At 36.0% G+C, this 26,151-nt stretch overlaps 2 protein-coding genes across 14 annotated transcripts in view; one reads left to right on the top strand and one right to left on the bottom strand.

The window, feature by feature from the left end:
- Positions 1-26,151, top strand: part of LOC109026970 (ERV-BabFcenv provirus ancestral Env polyprotein-like) — a 266,355-nt gene that overhangs the window by 182,617 nt on the left and 57,587 nt on the right. Inside the window, exons 5-6 of one of the 6 annotated variants that reach the window (XR_008679843.2) lie at positions 5,085-5,202; positions 13,508-14,974. The exons of 3 other annotated variants lie outside the window; for them this stretch is intronic. The gene's annotated coding sequence lies outside the window, so the exon portion shown is untranslated. Of the gene's footprint in view, positions 1-5,084; positions 5,203-13,507; positions 14,979-26,151 lie in introns of those variants that run through there. 2 more of the 6 variants (XR_008679837.1, XR_008679836.2) reach the window with 2 other exon arrangements.
- Positions 1-26,151, bottom strand: part of KIAA0825 (KIAA0825 ortholog) — a 473,030-nt gene that overhangs the window by 142,030 nt on the left and 304,849 nt on the right. For 4 of the 8 annotated variants that reach the window (XM_063705866.1, XM_055387131.2, XM_055387130.2 and 1 more), the window contains one exon: positions 14,076-15,613. The exons of 1 other annotated variant lie outside the window; for it this stretch is intronic. In XM_063705866.1, the coding sequence (XP_063561936.1) occupies positions 15,313-15,613 (301 nt within the window). In that variant the 3' untranslated portion in view covers positions 14,076-15,312. Of the gene's footprint in view, positions 1-8,004; positions 12,644-14,075; positions 15,614-26,151 lie in introns of those variants that run through there. 3 more of the 8 variants (XR_010133628.1, XM_063705867.1, XM_063705868.1) reach the window with 3 other exon arrangements.

Genomic DNA, 26,151 nt, shown 5'->3' on the forward strand with positions numbered 1-26,151 from the left:
TATTTGATCCTGTCGTTATGATGCTAGCTGGTTATTTTGCCCATTAGTTGATGCAGTTTCTTCATAGTGTCAATGGTCTTTACAATTTGGTATGTTTTTCCAGTGGCTGATACTGGTTTTTCCTTTCCATATTTAGTGCTTTTTTCAGGAGCTCTTGTAAGGCAGGCCTGGTGGTGACAAAATCCCTCAGCATTTACTTGTCTGTAAAGGATTTTATTTCTCCTTCACTTATGAAGCTTAGTTTAGCTGGATATGAAATTCTAGGTTGAGAATTCTTTAAGAATGTTGGCTGGGCATTGTGGCTCACACCTGTAATCCCAGCACTTTGGGAGGCCAAGGTGGGTGGATCACGAGGTCAGGAGTTTGAGACCAGCCTGACCAACATGATGAAACCCTGTCTCTACTAAAAATACAAAAATTAGCTGGGTGTGGTGGTGCACACCTATAATCCCAGATACTCAGGAGGCTGAGGCAGGGGAATCACTTGAACTGTGGAGGTGGAGGTTGCAGTGAGCTGAGATTGTGCCATTGCACTCCAGCCTTGGCAAGACTATGTCTCAAAAAATAAAAAAGAATGTTGAATATTGGCCCCCACTCTCTTCTGGCTTGTAGGGTTTCCGCAGAGAGATTCGCTGTTAGTCTGATGGGCTTCCCTTTGTGGGTAACCCAACCTTTCTCTCTGGCTGCCCTTAACATTGTTTCCTTCATTTCAACCTAGGTGAATTTGACAATTATGTGTCTTGGGGTTGCTCTCCTCAAGGAGTATCTTTGTGGTGTTCTCATATTTCCTTAATTTGAATGTTGGCCTCTCTTGCTAGGTTGGGGAAGTTCTCCTGGATAATATCCTGAAGAGTGTTTTCTAACTTGGTTCCATTCACTTGTCACTTTCTGGTACACCAATCAAACGTAGGTTTGGTCTTTTCACATAGTCTCATATTTCTTGGAGGCTTTGTTCATGCCTTTTCATTCTTTTTTCTCTAATCTTGTCTTCATGCTTTATTTCATTAAGTTGATCTTCAATCTCTGATATCCTTTCTTCTGCTTGATCAATTTGGCTACTGATACTTGTGTATGCTTCACAAAATTCTCATGCTGTGTTTTTCAACTCCATCAGGTCATTTATGTTCTTCTCTAAACTGGTTATTCTAGTTAGCAATTCCTCCAACCTTTTTTCAAGGTTCTTAGCTTCCCTGCATTGGGTTAGAACAAGCTCCATTAGCTCAGAGGAGTTTGTTATTATCCACCTTCTGAAGCCTTCTTCTGTCAATTCATCAAACTCATTCTCCATCTAGTTTTGTTCCCTTGCTGGTGAGGACTTGTGATCCTTTGAAGGAGAAGACGCATTCTGGTTTTGGAATTTTCAGACTTTTTGTGCTAGTTTTTTCTCATCTTCATGGATTTATCTTCCTTTTGTTTTTGATGTTAGTGATCTTCAGATGGGGTTTCTGTGTGGACATCTTTTTTGTTGATGTTGATGCTGTTCCTTTCTGTTTGTTAGTTTTCCTTCTAACAGTCAGGCCCTTCTGCTGCAGGTCTGCTGGAGTTTGCTGGAGGTCCAGTCCAGACCCTGTTTGACTAGGTATCACCAGCAGAGGCTGCAGAACAGCAAAGATTGCTGCCTGTTCCTTCCTCTGGAAACTTCGTCCCAGAGGGGCAACCACCTTATGCCAGCCAGAGCTCTCCTGTATGAGGGGTCTGTTTACCCCTGCTGGGAGATGTCTCCCAGCCAGGAGGCATGGGGGTCAGGGACCCACTTGAGGAGGCAGTCTGTCCCTTAGCAGAGCTTGAGCCCTGTACTAGGAGATCCACTGCTCTCTTTAGGGCTGGCAGGCAAGTACATTTAAGTCTGCTGAAGCTGCGCCCAAAGCCTCTGTTTCAGGGAGATGGGAGTTTTATCTATAAGCCACTGACTGGGGCTGCTGCCTTTCTTTCAGAGATGCCCTGCTCAGAGAGGAGGAATCTAGAGAGGCAGTCTGGCTACAACGGCTTTGCTAAGCTGCAGGGGTTCCACCCAGTTTGAATTTCCAGGTGGCTTTGTTTACACTGTGAGGGGAAAACTGCCTACTCAAACCTCAGTAATGGCTGACACCCCTCCCACCACCAAGCTCGAGCATTCCAGGTTGACTTCATACTGCTGTGCTGGCACCGAGAATTTCAAGCCAGTGGATCTTAGCTTGCTGGGCTCCGTGGGGGTGGGATCCATTATAGACCACTTGGCTCCCTAGCTTCAGCCCCCTTACCAAGAGAGTGAACCATTTTGTCTTGCTGGTGTTCCAGGCGCCACTGGGGTATGAAAAAAATACTCCTGCAGCTAGCTCGGTGTCTGCCCAAATGGCCACTCAGTTTTGTGCTTGAATCCCAGGGCCTTGGTGGTGTAGGCACCCGAGGGAATCTCCTGGTCTGGGGGTTGCAAACATGATGGGAAAAGCATAGTATCTGGGCCGGAGTGCACCGTTCCTCATGGCAAATTCCCTCACGGCTTCCCTTGGCTAGGGGAGGGAGTTTCCTGATCCTTTGCACTTCCCGGGTGAAGGGACATCCCTCCCCACTTCTGCTTGCCCTCTCTGGGCTGCAACCACTGTCTAACCAGTCCCAGTGAGATGAGCTGGGTTGGAAGTGCAGAAATCACCTGCCTTCTGTGTTGATCTTGCTGGGAGCTGCAGACCAGAGCTGTTCCTATTTAGCCATCTTGCCAGCCACCAGAAAATTTTAATATATTAATAACATCCACAAAAACTTGGTCTGTATTTTACTATCACCATACACTGGTAATACTAAATAATGTCAGTAATAAAATAATCCTCCTTAAAAATCTTTTATTGGTCTAAATTCTAAACAACTGCTATTGTGGTTTTAGTTGAATTGTAATAATATATACGCAAGCTTCAAATGAGCATATTTTTATTACTTATCCTTTAATAAACATTTTATTCAACATGGAAGTTAATTCAGAGAACTTAATGTTATTTCATCAGCCCAGGCACACGGAAACTCGGCTGCATGTGATCATATCAAGACCAAGTTCCAGAGTAAATACATAACCACTCTAAATTGTTCAGGCTGGCTTCAAATACAGTTATTATCTCTAAATCCTGTACTATGACATATTCCTGCATCTAAATAGTAGATTCAAAATAACATATGATAACACAGTGAGATAAAGATGAAGAAACAGAACTTGAGCTACTTCAATGTCTTCTTCTATATGACTACTTGGAGTTATATTTGTGTTTAAAATTTTAAAATGTAAAGTGTTTTTCCTTTTCCAAAAAATACACCAATATGATTACAAAGTATTAATTATGTTTTTTCCTTTTCCCATGCTGAGATATTTAATCATTTACTGTTTTTATTGACATTATACACTCAGAGTTCAATAAAGAAAAACTTTCAGTATATATGTCCCCACAAGACATTACTATCATCACCATTATTGTTATTATTGTTACTATTTTTGAGATGGAGTCTCACTCTGTTGCCCGGGCTAGAGTGCAGTGGCGCAATCCTGGCTTACTTCAACCTCCACCTCCTAGGCTCAAGCAATTCTCCTGCCTTAGCCTTGTGAGTAATTGGGATTACAGGCACCTGTCACCACACCCAGCTAATTTTTCTATTTTTAGTAGAGATAAGGTTTCACTATGTTGGCCAGGCTGGTCTCAAACTCCTGACCTCAAGTGATCCGCCCACCTCGGCCTCCCAAAGTGCTGGGATTACAGGCGTGAGCCACCACACCCAGCGTCATCACTATTATTATTTTCAGTTTATTATTGTTGCTGAAAATATTTTTGTTGTATAGAGTGGCGGGTGTGCTGAGCGTGGTGGCTCACACCTGTAATCCCAGCACTTTGGGAGGCCAAGGTGGGCAGATCATGAGGTCAGGAATTTGAGACCAGCCTGGCCAACATAGTGAAAACCCGTCTCTACTAAAAATACAAAAAAGTTAGCCAGGTGTTGTGGTGGTTGCCTGTAATCCCAGCTGCTTGGGAGGCTGAGGCAAGGAGAATCACTTGAACCCAGGAGATGGAGGTTGCAGTGAGCCGAGATTGCGCCACTGCACTCCAGCCCGGGTGACAGTGCAAGACTCCGTCCCGAAGAAAAAAGTAAGAATGGCGGGTCTTAAGCGTGATCTACTCCAGGTGTCAACTGCATTTAGCATACTGCTCACTTAAATAGGAGCCTTAGACAATTTACTGATGTCAGTAGTTTCTTCTTTCTCCCATAGTTTAGCTATGATAAAAATGCATAACTAAGAAGACTTGTGGAAATGCTGATCTCTTCAATTTGCCATCAGCTCAGAGAAAGCCAAAGTTAAAAATGCCCAGAAATTTGAAGGCAACGCTTATTTGTGTGGGACGTAAGCACTCTTCATTTCAGGATGGAAAAAAATGAATTTGAACTGCCATAGGGAATGTTTACACCTTATTTTTGAGGTTCCATTTCATCTGTTTGATTCATTTTGTTACTGCTTTTTCTTTTTCCCCTCCTTTCTCACATCTCATTCATGTAGATTTCTGTCCTGGGCACATTAGAAGAAAGTTAGGAGGGGTCTGAATCTATAGAATTGCCAAAAATCAGATTCCTTCGAGTAGTTTAGTGTTGAAATGATGATCTGCCTCCTTCCAAAAAGTAGCAGCAGTGGGATTCCTTTGAATACGTTCATCTTGTATTTGAGCAGCTGGAGAATCAGTTGGCAAGGTAGTTCGTTGTCAAGATGTAAAAATGTGTCACCACAGAGAAATATTTAGTCTGACCCAAGCTTTCCTTTTTTATCAGCTCTTAGGATAGGTGACAGGGTAAGGTAACCCTCAATTCGCACTGCGTGGGTGAGTAATAAATAAGCAGGTAACTCAGTTGCAGGAACTCACAACTTTCTCTTCAGCATATTGCACATCACCAACAAAGCAAAAGGCTTTATTTTTTTTGTTTCCATTCAGTTTTAAGTGCACTTCCATGTTTTTTCCGTTTTAATAAAGTTGAATTCCATACAAGCTAAACTATGAAATTTCTTAAGGATTAGGGATTGGGCACTGACTGGATAACTATAGATTCGATCTTTATTTATTTATTTATTTTTTTAACGACAGAATCTTGCTGTGTCACCCAGGCTGGAGTTCAGTAGCATGATCAGGGCACACAGCAGCCTCAAACTCCTGGGCTCAAGCAATCCTTCCATCTCAGCCTCCTGAGTAGCTGGGAATACAGGTGAGCACCATCACACTTGGGTAATTTACTTTTCTTTTTTGTAGAGATGGGGTCTCACTGTGTTGCCCAGGCCAGTTTCAAACTCCTGGGCTCAAGTGACCCTCCTGTCTCCCAAAGTGCTGAGATTACAGGCATGAGCCACCATTCCTTGCCTGAATTCAATCTTACATTGTAACACACATGTAAATCCTTCTTGTTTCAGGTTAACATTAGCATTACTCAAATTCATGACTAAAAACTGTTAAGGTGAATTCTACTGTCCCTCATAATTTGAAATTCCTAATGTGAATTTTATTTTAACACCTAAAAGCTTAATACTGAAGGCAGAGCTATGGTGCTAATAATAATTATAGAAGTTTAAATGGCTTTTGGGAGCTTAAGTAAAAAGAGATAATTAATTTTTGAAATATATTAGAACAAGGAACAGGGTGTCGGCATTCATGAGTTCCTTAGCTAGAGCCAATAACTATTTCAGTTTGTCTTGGTAAAAATTACTAAATATTTGTATCTATTCCTCCTCTGGAAAATGAGGGCAAAGAAATAAAAACATCTTTCTTTGATTTTTTTATAGACAATTGACCAATACAAAATTATTTAAAAACAGACAATTGTGGGCAAATTCTTATATAAATATAAATTTCCCTCATGACGTCTTATAATATTTTACAAATGAATAACCATATTATTAAAAATTTAAATGACAAAATTGGTGTCATGATATAGTACACATAATATCTCACCTAATACAATATTGTATCCAGTTTATACATATTAGGAGATCATGAGAATACTTAACATATATATTTAAAAATAATTAATTGTTAACATAAAAGATGACATGCACTAAGGTTGTATAATCCCTGTCTTCCTCTGTAAAAGTGCATATACCTAACCTTGGTTTAAATTATGCTAGAATGATAACAGATCTAGTTATTCATTTTTATTTCACAAAGTATTTCCTAAAAAATGATAAATAGCTCCAAAAGCATATACATTTATAAATTGTAATTCAGTCTTATTCAATTGTCCCATTACTGCTATATGTTAATTTATTTGAATTAAATTTACTTAATATCAAAATTTTAAGAAAATTTAAGAAATGATGAGTTTTTGCAAACTTGTAAAAAAATGAGATGGTAATTGATATATCTCAGTTATTTTTAAAGGTAATGAACACAAACATGTACTCTTGGTAGACATGTAGGACTGTATAACAGGAAACGGTAATAATGTTTCAATCATATTAATGTTTATAAAAAGACTTCCAAAATCTGAAAAGAATAGCAAGGTCTGCTTATGTTTGCCAATATAAAGAATGAAGCTCAAAGGCTATGGCTAAACAAAATTATTACTATGTATTTCAAAAAAAACTTTGAATTTGCTAAATGTGCTTCCAAGTGTAGTCTTTAATTAGACTTTAAATAAAGAAGCAACTTTTCTGTTATAGATGCAAGTAAACAATTGACAGGTAGCACATTTTAGGGGGTTAGGGAGGAAAAGAGATGGCAGAGAAAATAAAAAGGGAGACATCAATGCTGTCTACTTTGACGGATTGAGTCAGTACACTTGCTGACACGGAGTGAGCTGAAGTTTGCTGGTCTTCTATATGGATAGGTTTTACTCGATACAGAGGATTAATAGGTGTATGATAGGAAATTCATAGGAAACATTGATTGGCTGGCCCTAATATTGAATCACAGGGTTTCCTGACCATCTTTATCACTAACAATTCTGCATAGCCTCTTTCACTTTTAAATTGCCTTTTAGAAATTTGAGATTGAGTTAATGCTACTTCCTACTGAATTTCCAGGAAGTTAGGAAGAGAATTTATGGGTAGAAAGAAAAAGTGTGTAAATTCTATGTGGACATAAGTGGTAACTGTTCATACTTAATTTTATCCCCATTACATCCCCCAACTTAGTGTCACACAGACATTTCATAATTTTTTCAAACCAAACAATGTTGATTGATTAGTTGGAAAGTAATGAGTGTGAAAATTATGAACTATCCTTAAACCTAATAAATATATATATATATATATAAAATATATACTTGTAAACCAAAACTACTTACTCACCTAACAAACATTGCTGATTACCTGCTATACAAGGTGGTGCTCCTAGCAGTATGGTAGATATGCAATGAGAACTATGGCTTGTGCCCTTGAGGAGATTTTAGCCTAGTTGATGAGATAAACCCTGTATATGAGTGCTTAAAACAGAAAACATTGTGAAATATGGAGCACAGTTGTGAGACTAAGTACTTAAAGTATTCAGAGAAGTGAGTGATTTCTTCTGGCAGAAAATATCACCATAAATTTCAGGAAAGAAGAGGCATGTGTGTGGGTGTTAAAGGACATTTAGCCTAATACATGCAAAAATGACAAGGATTTTCATAAAATAGCCAAATAAAATCAAACATAATGAAAACACATTATGACCAAGTTATGCTGATTACATCTAATAGGTTTTCACAAAGAAAGACTAACTAACATAAAACAGGTTTTGATTTTATCCCTCTAAAATGAGTGTTCAAATGAGCTGGTCTCCTTTTATATCTTAATTATCAGAATACTTCCTAAACTTTGCAATATCAGTGACATTTGGAAGCCATAACTCTGAAAACTGTATTCACCGAATGCATTTGTAACTGAAAGGCATAAAAGGTGATTGTTCATTTTATCTTATTAGAAGCTTCCCTGGCCTCCATAGCAGAGCTCATCTGGCCCCCACTTCATGCTTGAGTCATGCAGATTGGAGTTGACTCTCAATTATACCAAGTCTTTCTCCAAAGATGACAGTAGAGATAAAATACATCAAGTTTTAAAATAGGCCCGTTCAGCCCCAGTGCCGCTTCATCATGAAATGATATAATTCACTGATGCCTCTGCCTAGCCTAACATATGTTCTATTCACAGCCCGCGTCACTCTTCATTTGTAATTATTTCCCTTTTTTTCTTACCCCATCTTGTAATACTTTGCTTGGTTGAAGACAAATACTGAGAGGCAAAGAGTATTATATATGATGACCTGTTCCAGGGTGTTAAACCCCTGTCAAGGTTTGATTTTAACACGGGGTATTGATGACAGTACATCAATTCAAGCATCATGTCCCGAATTAGAGTATATTAATTATCACTTGAGTGCAATATGCATGAAAATGCTGTTTCATTGACTAAAAGGATCTGACTGAATAAAAATCCATTTCTCATCTGGTTGCTTATGGATAAAGACATGTTTTTCTCTTTGCCTTGGATTGTTCTTTATTAAATATGATTTTTATATGATTGTATGAATAAATTGTCTTACCCAACAACAGAACCAGATAGTTTTAAACAAAGAAAATGTAATGGGTTGTCTCCTCTTGGCACATCTCTAACAATGTATTTACAGTTAATAGTTTAGGCAGATAATTTATAACAATACTGCCAAAAAAACAAAGTTCTTATTTTTAGCTTTCATGAGAAAATGATATTTTCAAATTGTTGCCTTCTTCATTTAAAGGAAATGAAAGTTATAAGTTACAATTATTTTCAGATGATAGAGCAGTAACAAGCTATGTCAGGTAACACACTTAAAAGTAAAACTAATATTATTCTTACTTTTAAAAAGAAGATGTTCATAAGAAGCACTTCAACACTAGACACATTGTTTACATTACTCATAAGTCCAACCAACACACAATTGCATATACACATATTTGCTATGGAGACAACTAGATAACAAAAAAAGAAGAAAAACAACTGAGGCCTAACTTTTTTACCACACACAATTTTTACAATGCTACCTAGTTTTAATAGAAATATAATTTTCAGCTTAACATGGAAATTTTCTAAATCTTTTCAAGTTATAATATGTCTTAAAACTTTTTCAACAATATCTCAAAACTAATATTTAATCCCAAATTTAAAATATAAAAGTAGGAATCCTAAAACCAAATTTTACTTAAAAATTTGGAAAAGTATTAAAACATATATTACTAATTCAGTCAAGACAATTGGTCCATATATTAGGGATAATTTCAATGGCAATGAAAAAGAAACAAACCACCACCCTTTTAAAAAATAAACAAATTGCTAGCTCTAATATCAGTGTTTATTAGTAAATATGATGCTGGAGTTTCCCACAAAGTGGCCTTCTCAGTAAAAATTTCACAAAAGCTATTTTAAATTGTGGAGTGGGAAGTTTTAAAACTTAGAAATATATATTTGTTTCTGTATAAAGAAGAATTGGGGTCCTGTAAAGTAGAAGGTTCAAATTCAAGTTGGCAAGTTAAAGGAGTCGTCACAACAAAAACAACTCATTCCCACAGTCCTTTCCGCTAAATTTCACAATTCTAACATAATTAGTAAACGCATTAAGTGGATCCTAGGAGAACAGGGGAAAAGCTGTGGCAATCTCTCCATGGTGAGGCTCCCCTGCACCACTATTCATCCTGTCCCCGATAAAATCGAACAGGAGTTCCCAAGGTGTGCCACACACTCAAGTCACCATGGTGAGGCCTGGCCACAGAGAGAGTCATTAAAAAGGCTGTAGCTTAATACTATCATGATTTTACAAAGCAATTGATTTCTCGCCTCATTTTTTGAATGATAATCATTAAATACTGCATACAATATTAGATCATGCCCAGAAGACAGGACCCAGAAGATGCACATCTGTTTGGCCCAGAAAACTTTCAATAAACCCCACTTTTGCTTTAAGTTATTAATTATTAAGTTTGCATAAAAATCTCTAGCATGGGAAGAAACCTAAATATATTTATGGGGCAAATACTTTGTGTGGTGGAAGGAATACTGGGCTAGAAATGATAAAAGTCATGAAACATTGCTGGCTCTGCTTCTTACTAGTCACATGAAACGAAGACAAGTCGTTTCTCTGAAATAGAAAAAATAATGCCTGCCTCCCTGCGGCATAAGTGTATGGCAGGGATTGTTGTAAGTGAAGGTGTCCTGACAATGATAAGACATTACATAATTGCAGGGCAGTGCTGCTCCTGCTTTTAGCCTGGCAAGAGAGGGAATAATACGGCAGGTGAGGGGGGGTGACCCGTATCAACTAGAGAAGAGGTAACACTGGAAGATGCCGATCTGGTTGACAAATGTTTCTAATAAAAATATTCACAGATCAGAAGACTCGCCGAATCTCATTTAACTGTGTTGTTATTATCTCCCCTTTCACCACAGTTTCACAGCCTCTATCTTTTTTTTTTTCCATTTTTGTCCTCTCTTTGCTTTCTGGTTGGTCACAACAGAGGGCAAAGTGAGCCATTAAAGGCCCTCTGACAACAGTAAACACAGACACATACAATTGGCCTCAGAGGAAATAAATTTTATATTTTAAAAAATAAGTATATTTGAATACTAAATTAACCAGTTTACAAATAAAAACATTTCAGAACTGAAAATACCCCGGCCATCATTTGCTATGACATTCCAAGTTCATAATTCTAGTTACCACAAGACAAAATATGGTTCATAAACTCCTAGAAGCAATACAAATGAAACTACATTTGTTATTCTGCAATTGATAATGCAATTTCCTTTATTCAAAAAATCCAAACCCTCATGCACTAAGGAATAACTGACCAAATTTACCTGTTAACACCTTATACCATAAACAAGTTTTTAAAACATACCTTTAAAAAAGGCGAAGTTTAAATAAGATGCCCTGACTTTTTGCTCCTCCAATACAAATTGCAATTTAGATCAATGGAAACAGAAAATACCTTAATTATTGTTCTAAGATCAAAATATTCTTTGTGTTTAAGAACAGAAAAGTGGAATTTAAGTTTTCATAACACATTTTGTATTTTGTCACCAAGATTTTGTCTCTACTAATTTATATTAATAAAATAATGACCACTCTTTCTTGATTCCTATACACAGGCCAAAAAGCTTAAAGTTTACTTGCAAACAGAAATGTCTTTCACACACATATGCACACACACACACCCTGTTCTTTAGTGCCTGCTAGTGAAAATGGTCTATCATATGACTATGATACCATCAGCACACAGTGTTTCACAGCCATCACAGTGTAGGATTGACATATGACATTTATAAAATGTCAGAACCCCTCCACCAAGTTTTACAGCCTATTCCCCAGTAGGGTTTCACGATGTAAAATGAACTAAAGGCAACTGTGTGCTCATTAGCTGTGCCACTTCTGATACATTACGTCAATTGACAATGAAACACTGTGATATCAAAGTGCACGTATAAAAAATAATAAGGTGACTGCTTGTGTAACAAAATCTCACTAACTGAGAATATATAATAAATATGCAAGGAGGCAGTTTTTATTCACTGAAAATGTGGCATGGTACATCAAACATAAAACCCAAGAAAGGGTTTTGACATGCCAAACTCAATTAAAATTTGTTTTCATGACTATCATCAGAGACTCAGTAACTTATTTGTGAATGTAAAAGGTGATTATGCAAGTTCCAAATAGAAGGATCTGAAGATATCAGGAGACTCAGATGGTGCCAGAAACAGAGCTAGCATCTAACTCGCAATTACTTTTAATGTTAATAAGTGATAGCGAACTTGTCACAATGAAAATTATAGTACACTTAAAACTTGTTTAGCTACCTCCTACCTATTGAAAGAATATGTACATTATTACCTCTCCATGAACCATCCCCCACCTCTCCAATGGCCCAAGATCTTAATGCTTTAAAAATTCCTAAAGTTTGGTGAAAACAAAATAATGAATAAAACAAAATAGCGATATATATAAAATAACTACATATAAAATAGCAATGGCCACCTGACTGGTTTTTACATATGTCGACTCATATTTAGAGGAGAAAAAGGGGGAATGTGAAATCTAATTTCAGAGTTTATTTTCTAGAAAATTAATTATATCACTAATTCCCAAAATCAATAATATTTTGCATTACTTTATAGAGCTGTCCAGACCAATAAGTACAACATTATAAGTATAAAATCCTAAACTTGATACATTGGAAGATGATACATTGGAAAAGATATGCCCTCATCATTTAAAAATTGACAAAATGATTTAGTATAATGAACTCCCTGAGAAAAATCCAGCACCATATTAAAAAGTTATGTAAGTTCCATTCATACTTTTTTCACACAGGAGAAATGTCACATTAGAACTTTTGATGAATATGAAATACTTTACTTTATAGGATGCTAGGAATCCTGACCAGATAGGTAGGATGACAATTGAATTCTATCACTGTACTAAGCCCTCAGTTAAACTTGGTAAAGTTACTTAGATAAACTATTTTCACCCCAATAATATTTAAGGGATTATTTTGAGAGAATATAGAGATATTAGAGGGAAATTATCAAAGATATCATTAACAATACTGATTGATAACAATACCAAGCAATACTGATATCAGTCCTCAAGTGTGGATGTTGTAGCCCTCATTTCTTTCCGTAATTGTCCATGTGATTAATTGCCTTAATAACAAGTGAATAGAGAAAAATAGAAAGAACACATGATAGTCATCATTTTCAAATCATTCAAATCATCTATACAGCTGATTATAAATAGAGATACCCGAACGTCATTACCAGGTATTCTGGAATAGGTACATGATGCGTAGGGCTTAGGTTCATGTATCTATACCCACCTCTACAGGCAATTCTGACAAACACCAACACTTGCTACCCATTCCCTCAAGATTCTGATAAATAATGTAATACGATACCTTGTTACCCATATCTTCTCAGGTGGATTTTTTACAAACTTCTAGATGCTCTACATTCCCTTATTTACCACTGATAGTCTTTAGATCAACTCTTCCTTTTTCATAAAATAAAAGATAGGTGTGGGAGGTTGTGGATTTTGAAAGGAAAGAGAATTATAAAAAAAAAAACTTCATTTAAAGTACCATATTTTTCTAACTACATTGTTTTTTCCCTTGTGCCTGACAGGCTGTACTATCTACTTTTCCCCTCACTTTAGTTGTGGCTGCCTATAATAGTACCTATGCCCCTGTCACCCTCTGATGTTTCTTCAATTGTTATGGTTTTATAATTCAAATTTCAAAAAAGTTGTTCACCCTGTCACTGTGCTCAAAGCCCAAGACATCAAGGGAATAGTCCTTTCTGTGGAATATGAGGCCCACTGTGACCTGGTTCCAATCTATCTTTCTAGCCTTGATTTCTTCTATTTCAACCAAATGATTTGTTCATGGTCTCCAAAATGCGATATGCTTTTTTTTCATCTTTGGCTCCTTGCTCGCATCCTTTGCTCTACACTAACAACTATCCCTGTAAATCTTCACCCATCTAGATGAAGTTTCTTCCTTCAAATTGCAGGTCAAATTCTACTTCTTCCCAGATAAGATGATAACTACTCCACCTCAAAAACAGAGATTGCCTTCCTCTGGATCCCCACAGAATCCTCTGTCATTGGGTACTTATTCCACCATATATTATATTTTCATTATCTTAAAATTTGTTCTCTTCCAAAGATGGTAATATTGAAGGAAGGAGCATTCCTCCTATCATTTTTAGTTCCTATAGTGCTTTTTGGAAAACACTCTCAGGACTCTGAGGAAATATTTATTGGTTGGTATTATAATGTCACATCTTTAATAAGCTACTAAGAATAAAATTACCACTGGTAGATCAAAAGATCTACAGGATCAAAGAACATGAGTCTTTTTCACTGCAGATAAGCAAGAGTTTAATCATTTGGAATAGAGTGATTGAGGATTTTAAAGAGTTTTTCAATACTAAATCTTTCAGCATCACTGCAACACAGACATATTCAGGTGTTAGTCCTGGGAAAATGAAATGAAATTCTACAAACATTTATCAAGTGTCTCTGCTAAGGGCAAAATACTCTGACCTCTGGTACTGTGGGGGCAGTCACTCCATGACCTCTCAAAACCCAACACCATGCATTATATCCATCACACTTGGAAATTATTTTCTAATCTAAATCAAATTTAAATTAGAATTTAAGCACTTACAGGAGAGAGAATGATTAGATGCAGTTTCATCTCTCAAGGAGCTCTCAATCCAGTATTGGTTTTAAAGATCAAGCAGCCACTCAGTTACTGGGCTTAAAGTAAAGGAAAAATAGTAAAATCCCAGAAGGAAATGGAATTTATCATGATCATATTCAAAGCACAATGGTACATGTATTTATGCAGAGAAATGTATACATAAATTCAAGGGACTCTATAAGATTTTCAACAAATGAGGCTCAAAAGTTCCCTGCTGAATACAAAGATTACTCATGTTTTAAAATGAGATTGTTGATGATTCATTCAGTCAATAAATAGAGTGAGTATCTGCATTCATTCATTCATTCATTCATTCATTAAAGAAATATATGAGTACTGGCACTGTGCAGTGTCTCCTTCCATTTGGCCTTAGATCTAATCAGGGGCTCAATCTTAAGAGGTCTTTCAGTCATTGCCCCTTTTGGTGGTGTATGGGATTGAATAAAAAGTCCTTTCCATTCCGGCCCTTTTCCTCCCTCCAGAGGGAGAACTCTTTGCCATAGATCATTCCATTGAAATTGGATTTAAAGGTAACATACAGCAACCACTTACCAAATTTCCAATTGGAAGCTTGAAACTGGCTACTTTAATTCTCAGCCACAATTCAGTGTGCTCTATTTGCTTTTCTTTAGTCATATTCAATTCTCTCTCAATCACTGTCCTGTAGGCTCCTTCATGTATAAACAATGATACTTTGTGTTGTACTAGTGAACTAGCATAGTGCTCTGTAGCAAGTTATTCAATAAATGTGAGTTAAGTTGGTGAAACATTTAATGGAAAACATGGTGCTAAGTATGTTTGTTGTGGTGATGATAGTGTGGCATATAAAGATGCATAAGACATAGTTTTGCCCCCAAAGAATTTTCATTTTAGCCGAGGAGATAAAACACTTTCTCAAATAACTGTAATATAAAGTATGAAGTGATAAGCCACAAAGAAGTGGTACAGAGGAGGTGCTGTGAGAGTTCAGAGGAGGGAGAGATTACTTCCAGCTGTTCAGTGTCCAGTGTTCTGCTCAGGACAGTGAGGATTACAGGAGAAAAGAGACAGAACTTGCTGCAACTGGATATACAAACTCACTAATGAAAAAGCCAAGCACACAGTTTCTGGTTAAAACCCCAAAAATGCACATGTTAAATCCAAAATGAGTAGCACACTCAGTGCTATGCTGTTCAGGAAAGACAAATTCATGAGTGCAAGAGTGTTTGGGAAAGCCTCTATGGAGGCACTCAGCATTGAGCCTTCAATAACAATCACTCCATTAAAAAGGGGGGTTTCAGGCATAGGATACGACAGTGGCAACATCTCAGAAAGGAGAGTGAGAAAAGAAGATGCTATGCAGTTGCCCCTCTTTGTAAAAATCAGCCATCTGGATCTTGCTGTATGGTTCATCGGTTCCCTCCAATGAGTCCTAAACAGAGAGGGACAAGGAGAGTGCATGAAACCTCACACAGTATAAATAACAGAGAGGGGTTGAGGTGCTCTATTTGTGGACAGATATCCGTGGATGCCTTTAGGATTCTGTTTAGCTGGGGAATCTGGTGGTTTCCCTCTGTTCCCTTGACCTTGTTATCTCATATAAATCTGTTAAAAGCATCTTCCCATATTTTAACTCACTTCTGACATCTAACCTTTGCACCAGATAATTGACATACTATGCTCAGTGTTTATGAAATTGTAAGGATCTTTTTAATTAAAGACTAAAAAGTGCTATAAAAATTGTGAGAAAAAAATTGGCCACATATACTAAGTTAACATGCATCAAGAAAAATTCATGGTATTCCTATTCCATCTTTTGGAAAATAGATAAAAGGTAGCTTTATCTCTATTTCTTGTTATTCTCATTGCCAGTTGGTGATGAGGTACACCTGAAACTTCACATTTTGCTCATTACAGCTCCCAGAGGATAATCCCTCACATTCTCAGAATGTTCTTCTTACTGAAACGGGATCAGGCACTTCTCCTCGATCTATCTTTGGCTCCTATTTTGAATAGCTTCAAGATATAGACTAAATGTTTTTTTCTTCTATTTCATGTTTTGTCATTGAGATATTTACAAAACCAGAGTTCTTATTAATTAGTTTAATAATTTTATGTTCATATATGACTTACTTATATTTTTTAAAATAATTTTTGTTCTTAGTAAAATCATGTCATATTTTGTTTTGAATGAATATTAAGACATAAAAGTAATGTGGTGGGAAAACAATAGAACATAATCAACTATTAAGCATACCACAATAAATAATGTGAACATAAAAGGACTACAGAAGTAATTTTATCTACAACAAGTCATAAGTATCAACTAGGGTAAAGCTATCTGCAGGAATGATGTAGTAAAAATATATCTGACAAATTATTGAATAAGCAGTGCATATGAACTCTACTCTAGAATTCTGTTATAACAATTTGAAAGGATTTTCAAAAACCATTATGTATAATATATAATGAAAGTGAAAGCTCCTAAGTTTGTTTTGAAAAGCTTCTTGTCATTTGCTTATTTCATCAGAAAAATCAGACAGCCATAAGATTTTCATAATGGGTTCCTTAATTGCACTTAATACGACTAACTATCACAGAAGGCATATAACATCCATGTATTTACACCAAAAGTATCATGAAAACTGTAGTGTGCATTAAAATCATGCAGGGTCTACTTTTGTTTTGTAAAATTGTAGAAAAATTGTAAATAGCAAGGGTGACCTCCAGTGTGCAATAGGTTTATGCCATTGCATTTTTTTTCAGTAACAGAAACTTCATTGGCCTATTCCAATTCTCTAAGAGTATTAAAGATAAGGAGAAAGGGAATTTTCTAGGTTAAAATGGGTTTGTCAGTTCAAAGCAATTGCTTTGTTTTGTTTTTGGATTTTTGTTTTTTGGGTTTTTTTGTTGTTGTTGTTGTTCTTTTTGAAGCTTATGGTATTGCTTGGAACCTTAAAACATAAAAGAGCAGGGGGAAGAATCTGTGACTAATAAAAGTTAGAAAACTGTATTTCTTATATATGGTCTTGTTCAAACCTACATTCATTAAAGCTTTGAAAAATAAGCTGAATTTATATTTTTAAAATGAAAATTCAAAAAGGACATTCTTTAAATGTCTCATACTGCCACGCAAATAGCAAAACTACCTGACATAATTTCTTTACAAAAATACTGACACTTGCACCAAATAACAAACACCACCAAAAAATCAAACTTAAAAAGCTTTTTAGAAAGTCTCTAAGATCAAAAGCTTTTCACTGTAGATAAAATTTCTTTTTATGAAAAGCTAATGGCTTGCCACATTGTATAATATAATTTCTATTTGTCTCTAATCTCAACACAATAAAACTGTTCACACGAAAAGAAAAAGCATGATGCTCTCCTTACGAGCCAATCCAACATCACTCACTTCATCTTTCACTCTGCAGATAATACAAATCATCTAAAACTACCAGGGAGTTTTTATTTGCAGATTTTGTTTTTATTTCTTTACTTGGTAAATAACCTAAACTTTGGGGGAAATGAAGTTTCTTTTCAAAAGATTTTGTTAGTAAAACCTCAAGTTCTGCCTTAGCTAGCAAGACCACACAAAAGATCTAATTATATGGGTGCCCACCAGAGCTCCAGAGCTCCTGCCTGTCAGAGTCAGTGTCACTCTCTCCATTAGGCACATCTACTTTCAAAGGTCTATGCTGTGGACGTTAAAAATTCGCTCCAGGCTGACTCTTGGCATAAAAGGTATAAGGCTGAGAATGAATTGCTTTTTATGAATATTCATAACAATCAGTGTGGACTTCTCAAGTTCTTACACAGGGAAAGGTATAAATAACTGCATGTGATATAGTTTGTTTATCCAGTTTATAATAGACATGGTGTGTGTGTGTGTGCGTGCATAAAATGTTTGTTACTAATAGCATATAATTAATGAATTAATTTAAAATTCACAGTGGTGATAATATGTTCTAATTTTAATAAATTATAGCTTATGAAATTCCCAAGTATGAGATAATCTTAGAAACGAGTATTATTCCTTTGGACTTGTTATGATCTCTCATGTCAAGAGTCTGTGCGCTACCTGCTAAGAAATGCCTGAGCAGGCCCTGAAATGATGGACCCTAATGGCTCCAAAGGAGCCATTGTTGTCTATTGTGTCAACATTTTGCGTTCTAAAGATGATCCACAGAAGACTTCTCAACCACGCTTTTGCATATCAGACAGCAATGATGACTCAATCTATTATGTCAATAATATGGTGTAAAAAAACTCATTCTCTTGAATTCACACAATTACAGTCATCGGCATGTTTTGTCAATGATCTGCTTAGAACATTCTTTGAGCACCCTCAGAAGATAGCATCTTTCAAATTTAACTATATCTTTTCATTCTAAAAATTTGTTTTTCAATGTTATTTTAAATGTGGCAAATTAATACCATAAAAAGGTTTAGAGCAAAAATTAAATTCACTGGGTCAAATTATTCTCACAAACTCCTCCTAAATCAAATTAGATTCTGAAGGGTCCCCCAAAACATTTTTGATAACTCTGTAAATAAAGAAAATATTCTTTACTTTCTTTCCTGAAGGACACGAATCAAAATTATCAACACAGCTTGTAGATACCACAGGGGGCTCAACATTGAAAATACATAAGTATACATTACATTCTACATTTTCTAATCAAAGGAGGAAAAATTAAGGTCAGGTATCAGATTCTATGTTTATTTTCAAAGTTATATAATATAAATTTTGGAAAAAAATGGCTTGTTAAAATGTATTAGGAGTCTACTTTGAGACATCAGTCTTGGAATGTTCATTATACCTTTAAATACTGGTAATTATTAAGTGGTACTTAAGAACACAGAGGGTATCTGTAAAGCAATATGTGAGCAAGAAAAGGTGTGATAATGTATTGAGTTAGAGTCCAATCCAACTGCTTTCAGAGCTACATCTTAAGACTAGGGAGAAGAGAGTAACTTTTACGGCTCGATATGAATAAATTGACTTATCCTAGTTATTTGTTAAAAACCTGTACTGGCAAAATGCCAGCTATCTTCATGCACAAAGTTGAAGATCAAGAATTTTTTTTAAGTAGTGTCAAATGCCATACATTTAAAGCAGGAATTCTAATAAAATGTCTCCTTTTGTAATTTTATACAAATGGATTAAGTATCATCGAGTGGATACAGTGTTCTTTTTGTGTATTGATTTTTACGAAATACTTTCTCAGATGTGTCAGACATGCCTAGATTTTTGAATAAGGGAGGTTTCTTTTTTTTTTGTATCTTGGCTCTGTTCTTATAAAGCAATGTTTTGGCAAAGTCGGCAAGTTCCTTAAATGAAGATTATTTTCCCCCCTCCTGGATATCAGGAGACCATTTTAATTCACTCACCAGCTAAACTCTCAAAGGTACTGGTGTATATGGTAACATAAGAGCCAATATCCTAGCTATCAGTTTTCATACAGCCTAGCTGGACCTTTACATTACGGCTGCCCCACATTTATTGTTCTTTCATTGCATCTGTCAGCATTTCCTGACAGCGCATTATGGAGCACATGGCTACAAAGTCAGTATCAATCAGTCCACGATCATGCAGATATAAGTAGCAGACTATTGATAATGGGCCTTAAATCAGATCATCATGGTTTAAGCATAAGATTCTTAAAAGGCAGCTATCTCAGGGGAACTTCTACTTGCCTGCACCTGTTATAAACCCTACAAGCCAGTTTCTACTACCTACCACCTTCAACTTCTCTGAAGAAAAAAGAAGGATCTATTAAACACACATACACATATGCTATAACACATTTCACCATGTACAATGAAGCATGAAAGCAAAGGTGGCAATTAATATAACTTTTTGCTCTATTCCTTCAAAAAATGTGCAGAAGCAATATATATCTCCCCTAACACTAATGAACCCAGACTACCAAGCCCCACATACACCTCACATGGATAACAGCAGTTTTGTTGTGCTTTGGAAATGTCTTACTTCAAAAGCATTTCAACTTGATGTGGCCATTTAACAAGAAAAGTGAGAGAATGCATGGAGTTTAGAGGTATGCTACACCAAACTCAAGGCACCATGTTAAAAACAAAGGCATCTAATTTTTCCCAGACATAAATAATAAAACAAAACAGGAGTTGCATGCAAATTTAGTAACATAAAATTTAAGGTGATAAACAGAATGGAAGCTGGCTTCTTGTTTAGTATTCCTCAGTTATCACCATAATTGCTGCATGTCTGTCATCACTAGCAAAAGAAAAAAGTGTCTTTCTCAGCTGCTCCCCTGCTTGTTTTGTTCGCTGTATTCTTGTAAAGTGGGAGAAAATAAGTGTCATTTAATGAATAGTGCTATTCTTTGTCTGACAGCTTCATATCTGTTAGGTGTAGGAGGCCTACTACTTTCTTTTTCTGATAATGTTTTTGACAGTGTGCTAAATTCCTCCCCCAAAAGGCCGGCGTGTATATTCTGCTAAAAGGGGCTTCATCTCTCCTGAATGGGTGCCCTCTTTTAACCCCCTTCAGCTTCTGTTCTTACATTAATTGAGCTGATCAGATTGAGCATATGAATTTGTCTTTGATGTATTCGTATGTTTAGTTGACGTTGCTCTCTCTCTCATTGGCAGCGGACAGAGCTCTCAGACAAATAGGACTGTTGCCATGGTAACAGGCAATAGCTAGGGATCTCTTGAAAAATATTTTTATTTCAAAATTCAAACTGGAAAATTCTCACTGGATATGGTTCTCAGTTCTAAACGTGTCATATCTAATGATGAATGCAATTAGGAATCCCACCAGTGTTTTAAATAATAAATTAGCCTAATTTTCTAGGCCTGGCATGATGACATACAAATACTAAAAAGGCGTCTTCTTTTTTAAAATCCATGACAAAGGACTTATTAATGACTTTTGTTCTTAGGATTTCAAATTAAAATGGATGGTAGGCTAATGATAGCGCTTTCTATCTGCTGAAAATCAGAGGCCTAGAGGTAAACTTATTATTTTTTTTAAGAAACCACTTCAAGCTGCTGTAATATTTGGTTATTTCATTTTTTAAAAAGCGGGTGTAGAAATCCTTCTATAAATGTTGAATGCTACAGCAGTTGGTAAATCTCAGTGGATAAAAAATGCCCATAGCCATTTTTAATTACTGAGCATGAGAAAAAGGGATGGATGGTGAGCCTAAGTTTTATAGTCCACTATCATCTTACAATAGCTTTCAAATTCTTAGTATGTTAGTCGAAATACAAGGAAAAAATAAAAATAAGTACTTCATTATGTGACATAAATTGTAGTTATTTTTAAAACTTAATTTATTCACGACTATACAATTCCAGTTATATTAATTATTATTTCCCCCAGTCATACCATGTGGGGCTTAGAGAACAATGAAAATTACTGTACAGTTTGATAGCTTCAAGGATCTGCCATAATGTGTAATCGCATTACAAAGAGAGCTACTAGAAACAAACCAAATTTTTCTATTCCTTAAACTTTGTTTTTAGCATTGTTCAGCTCTTTGTATCTGTTGTTCACGGTGTTATGTGTCAGAATGCAGAACTTAACTTTTTGATATTAACTGGCAAGGGTGCTACTTCCTTTAATTTTGAGTTAAGCCAGTCACAATAATAAAATCAAGCAAATCCATGTGTATTTTGGGTTTGTTTGAAGGAAATGGATCTTACTCAAATTTTAGAATGTCAGCATACAAAATAATGAACAAAGAGGTTAAATTAAATCCAAATGGTAATGAGTGTCTGTAGTACACGCCATCTCGTGTTATATATGGCTTTTACATTTATATATTTTTAAAAAGTTTGTGTTTAAAGCAAAAAGATAGAAAAAAAGTTAAACCTAAGACATTAGTAGTTATGAATTTCTATACTTTTACTATTACTTTAAATAAAAATTTTATTACTATGGCCTAAGGAAGAGTATTAAAAGTTGTATTCTATATTATACTACTAAACCACCTGAAATATTACTTTTTTCCTCAAAAACTGAAGTATAATATTTTCTATAATACCAAAAAAAAACCTTATATGGAAAACTGCAGGGGACTAGCAAAGAACATCTTAGCTTCTACTGGTAAGTGAACATGTCTCCCTTTAACTATATTTCCAATCTATTTCATCAAAAATCCACAGTGAAGACAGTAAATCCAAATCTACTTCAGAGTTCACATTGATGGCTGTGGCCTCCTAAAGCTCTCTGGAAGGTGAGGACATACCTAGGAGGTCCATGCAGGAACCTCACCCCATCTGGCTGTCCTGAGAGTCATATATTAATAGAAACAGTCCACTCTGAATCAGGAGGATGTATCTTCCTCAGTCAGGCTTTAGTTGTTCATCTAAGTTGGGGCAGTATGCTTTTGCATCCTTTCAGAGTGATTAAATGCAATTTTTAAAAGTTTATTTTATTGTTTTTTTAATTACAAAGGTAATTCATACTTACGCACAAAAACCAAAAAGTATTGAAAGTGTCCCTTTATCTCCAAAGCTAACCACCCTGTATTAAAAGAACCACCAGCAATTGGTTATACATCCTTTCAGACCTCTAATCAAAACCATTTTTGAAAGTACAGGATTTCATTTACCTTCCACCTTATGACTCTTGATGACAAGTGATATGAGGAAGAGGGAAAGGAAAGCAGGAGTGTCTTTGTTTCTTTTTCCTATGCCTAAACTAGATAGTAAGATACGAGAAAGAACACTCACGTTTCACTTCTCACTTATCAATAGTCACAACCCTCAAGTGGGAAGGGAGTGTGAATCCAGGTGGTTTCTTTCCCACCACTGTAAAAACCATCTAAGTGCCTAGAAGTCACAACCCTCAATATATTCCTGGTCTTCCAAGGTCTGAGCCATTTCCCTGATGGAAATAACTATCCATAAGTGATGTTACATACGACTCACCAGAGTACCATATTACCATGCTGAGTTGGAAAAAGAAAGCCCTGCCTTTCAGTGTTTAAAATATTTTGAAAATACAAAGCATGAAGATGCCAGTTTCTTTTCTTGCTCAGCACTGCACAGATCTACTCCAAACACAGAGTGGCTCATTGACTTTGGCGCTGAAGGCTTAAATCAGCTCCATAAGTGTCCAGCAAGCCAAAATGAAAGCTAAACACACATTGTTACTGAAGCCTATGCTGCATTGCACAACTCCAGGGCTATAACTTAAAGACAATTTACCTCAGAAAATATAAGGCAGCACAGGGCAGTAGCAAGAGACTGAGATTTGGAATCAGAATGACAGGGTCAGACATTTCTCACTAGCACCCAGACCTTAAGTGACCTCCCTGAGTCATAACGTCTTAATCTATAAAACAGGGATCATAATATCAGCCCTCCTCCTACGGTTATTGTGCAGTGAAAATGAGATAAATACGAATGTGCTTTAAAATATATATAGATTGCATTTAAACCTTATATTGTCTATATTTTTTAAATGAAAATCAAACCTATTGATTTTATAAATTACATTTTCCATAAAAATCTTCAAATTTATATGAATCAAGTGTGGATAATTAATTTAATCTTACAATGCCTCATGTTAAAATATGAAACATTAATTTTTAAAAACATTACTTTTTTATAAAAATGGTTTGCTTTTTATAAAATATTTAACTTAAAAAAACAAATGCCCAATTCTTATATACCATTTTTTTCTGCAGTGGAATATGCTTTTAAATTCGTTAATTTAGAAAGTAAAAAGATTAGAGAGAGAATTAGTCAAAGGCAAAAATTAAAGTTCTATAATTCAAAAAGTTAAAATTAGTAAAACAATTTAAAAACAATATAGAATAGTTTATTTCAGTGTAAAATGTCTAGTTTGCACATTTCTGAAAATTTAAATATAGACTCATTAGTAGTCTATTATAGATTATATATAAGCATTTATAGGTATATGTATGCATATTATATGATAGATATAAAATTAGGCAAGATGGCTATAAATACACAAAACCATTCTTCAATTGTAGTGGATTATTTTCTGAAATTTTATTAGTAAACTGATTATAAGAGATTGAGATACATTTTCTCATACAAATAATATTAATACGATGAAGTAGGATAAGGCTACTTTAGAAAAAAGCCATCTGACTCGTAATTTACTGTAGAAATTAGTAGCCATATATGGAAAATAATTTCCTGTAGAAAATGCACATCTGTCCTTGCTAAAGCCAGACTGGTTCCACCAATTATTGGAGACTAGGAAAGGGGAGGTGGTACAATGGTCTGAGCTCTGAGAGCACAGAGAACAGATGCAAATTTATTTACTTTTACAGGAAAGAAACAGACTCAACAGATCAGGAAGAGTAAAGGCTAATACTAAATTTGCTATTTTCTGCTACATAGTAAAAGGTCAATAATTATTAGCCAACATAACGTTACATAGAAGAACTAAGCAGGCTGGGATCTGCAGGAAGTTGGAAGAAGTTGAGGAAGTAGGACAGGACCAGGAACGTTGGCATTGTGGCAGCAGCAACAGATAGGAAAAGAGGAGAGCCTGAAGACGGATTTTTTTCTTCATAATACTACCCCTCCTTGTCCCCACAAAGCTTGTCCTGGGTCAGCCCTAAACTAACACCAGGGCAAAGTGAGAAGCACCATGAGAAACCAGTGGGTAAGGAAGATATATTTCTATAGATGATAGCACCAGGCTTGATATTGATGAGAGATAAAGGGAAAGGAAATAAGTCCAAGTGTGGTGACTGACAAGGATAGGGATGTCTGAAGCCAGGGGGGCTGGCTGTAAACATTTGTGTTTGAAGTGACAAGTGACTCAAAGGAGACAAATAGTGTCCCTTGATCACTCCCTCTCTCCCTGAGAGCCTCACTTGGCTCTCAGAACACCATATTCTGCTAGTTTTTCTCCTACTCCAGTGACCATTCTCAGTCTCCTAACTGGATCCTCTCCTTCCAACTTCTAAATGTTGGAGTGCCCTAGGCCCCCAGATCTCAATCCAAGATGATTTTAGTCAGGTCCATCATGGCTTATAAATACCATCTGTATGCTGATTACAGCCCACTAATTCCAACCTCAATCTCTCCTGAGTCCCATATTACTATGTCCATCTCCTACTCTTCCTAGATGTCTTAAAGCCCTATCAAACGTAGTATCTCCAAAAGAGAATTCTTGATTTTTCCCCAAAACTTGATTCTCTCCCAGGTTTCCTCATCTCAATAATCATACGCTCATTCATATAGTTGCTCAGGCCAATAGCCTGGGAGACATCCTTGATTTGTTTCTTTCATATCTCACAATCTATCAGCAATCTTTTGAGTTCTATTTTTTATATTGTTTAACTCAGGATCTTCAAAGTAGATGCCAAAGTCCAATTACTTTTTACTATCTCCATCAACCTAATTCCAACTTTTCTATTTCCACTCTTTCTACCTTTAGAGTCTATGCTTCTTATAGCAGTCAGACAGTATTTTTAAAGTATCAGTCAGATTGCATTCCTTCAACTCCAACACCTTCCAAAGACTTGCTATCATACAAAATCAGCCTACCATTCAATCTAGTCTCTGGTTACCTCTCTGACCTCCTCTCCTTTCTCTCTCCCCCTACTCATTTAGCTCCAGTCCTAAGGGTCTTCTTGTTCTTCCTGGACTATGTGAAGCTTGTTTCTGTCTCTGAACAGAATAGCATATGCTGTTCCCTATGCATGATGTGCTTGTCCCCAGAAATTTCCATGGCTTGATCCCTTGGATCACACAAATATTTTCTTACAGATGTCTTCCCTGGTTTTCCCACTTTCAAAAGCACCTACCCTATATCTGTATGGGCTTTACTTCATAGCTTTTATTACTACCTGACATTATGTTACTTTTTATTGATACATAATATTTGTACATATTTATGGGGTACATGTGATATTTTGTTACATGCATAGAATATGTAATGATCAAGTTAGGATGTTTAGGGTATCCATTACCTCTTGTATTTACCATTGCTAT

This window comes from Gorilla gorilla, chromosome 4, assembly GCF_029281585.2.
Source record: "Gorilla gorilla gorilla isolate KB3781 chromosome 4, NHGRI_mGorGor1-v2.1_pri, whole genome shotgun sequence".
NCBI classification, from domain to species: Eukaryota; Metazoa; Chordata; class Mammalia; order Primates; family Hominidae; genus Gorilla; species Gorilla gorilla.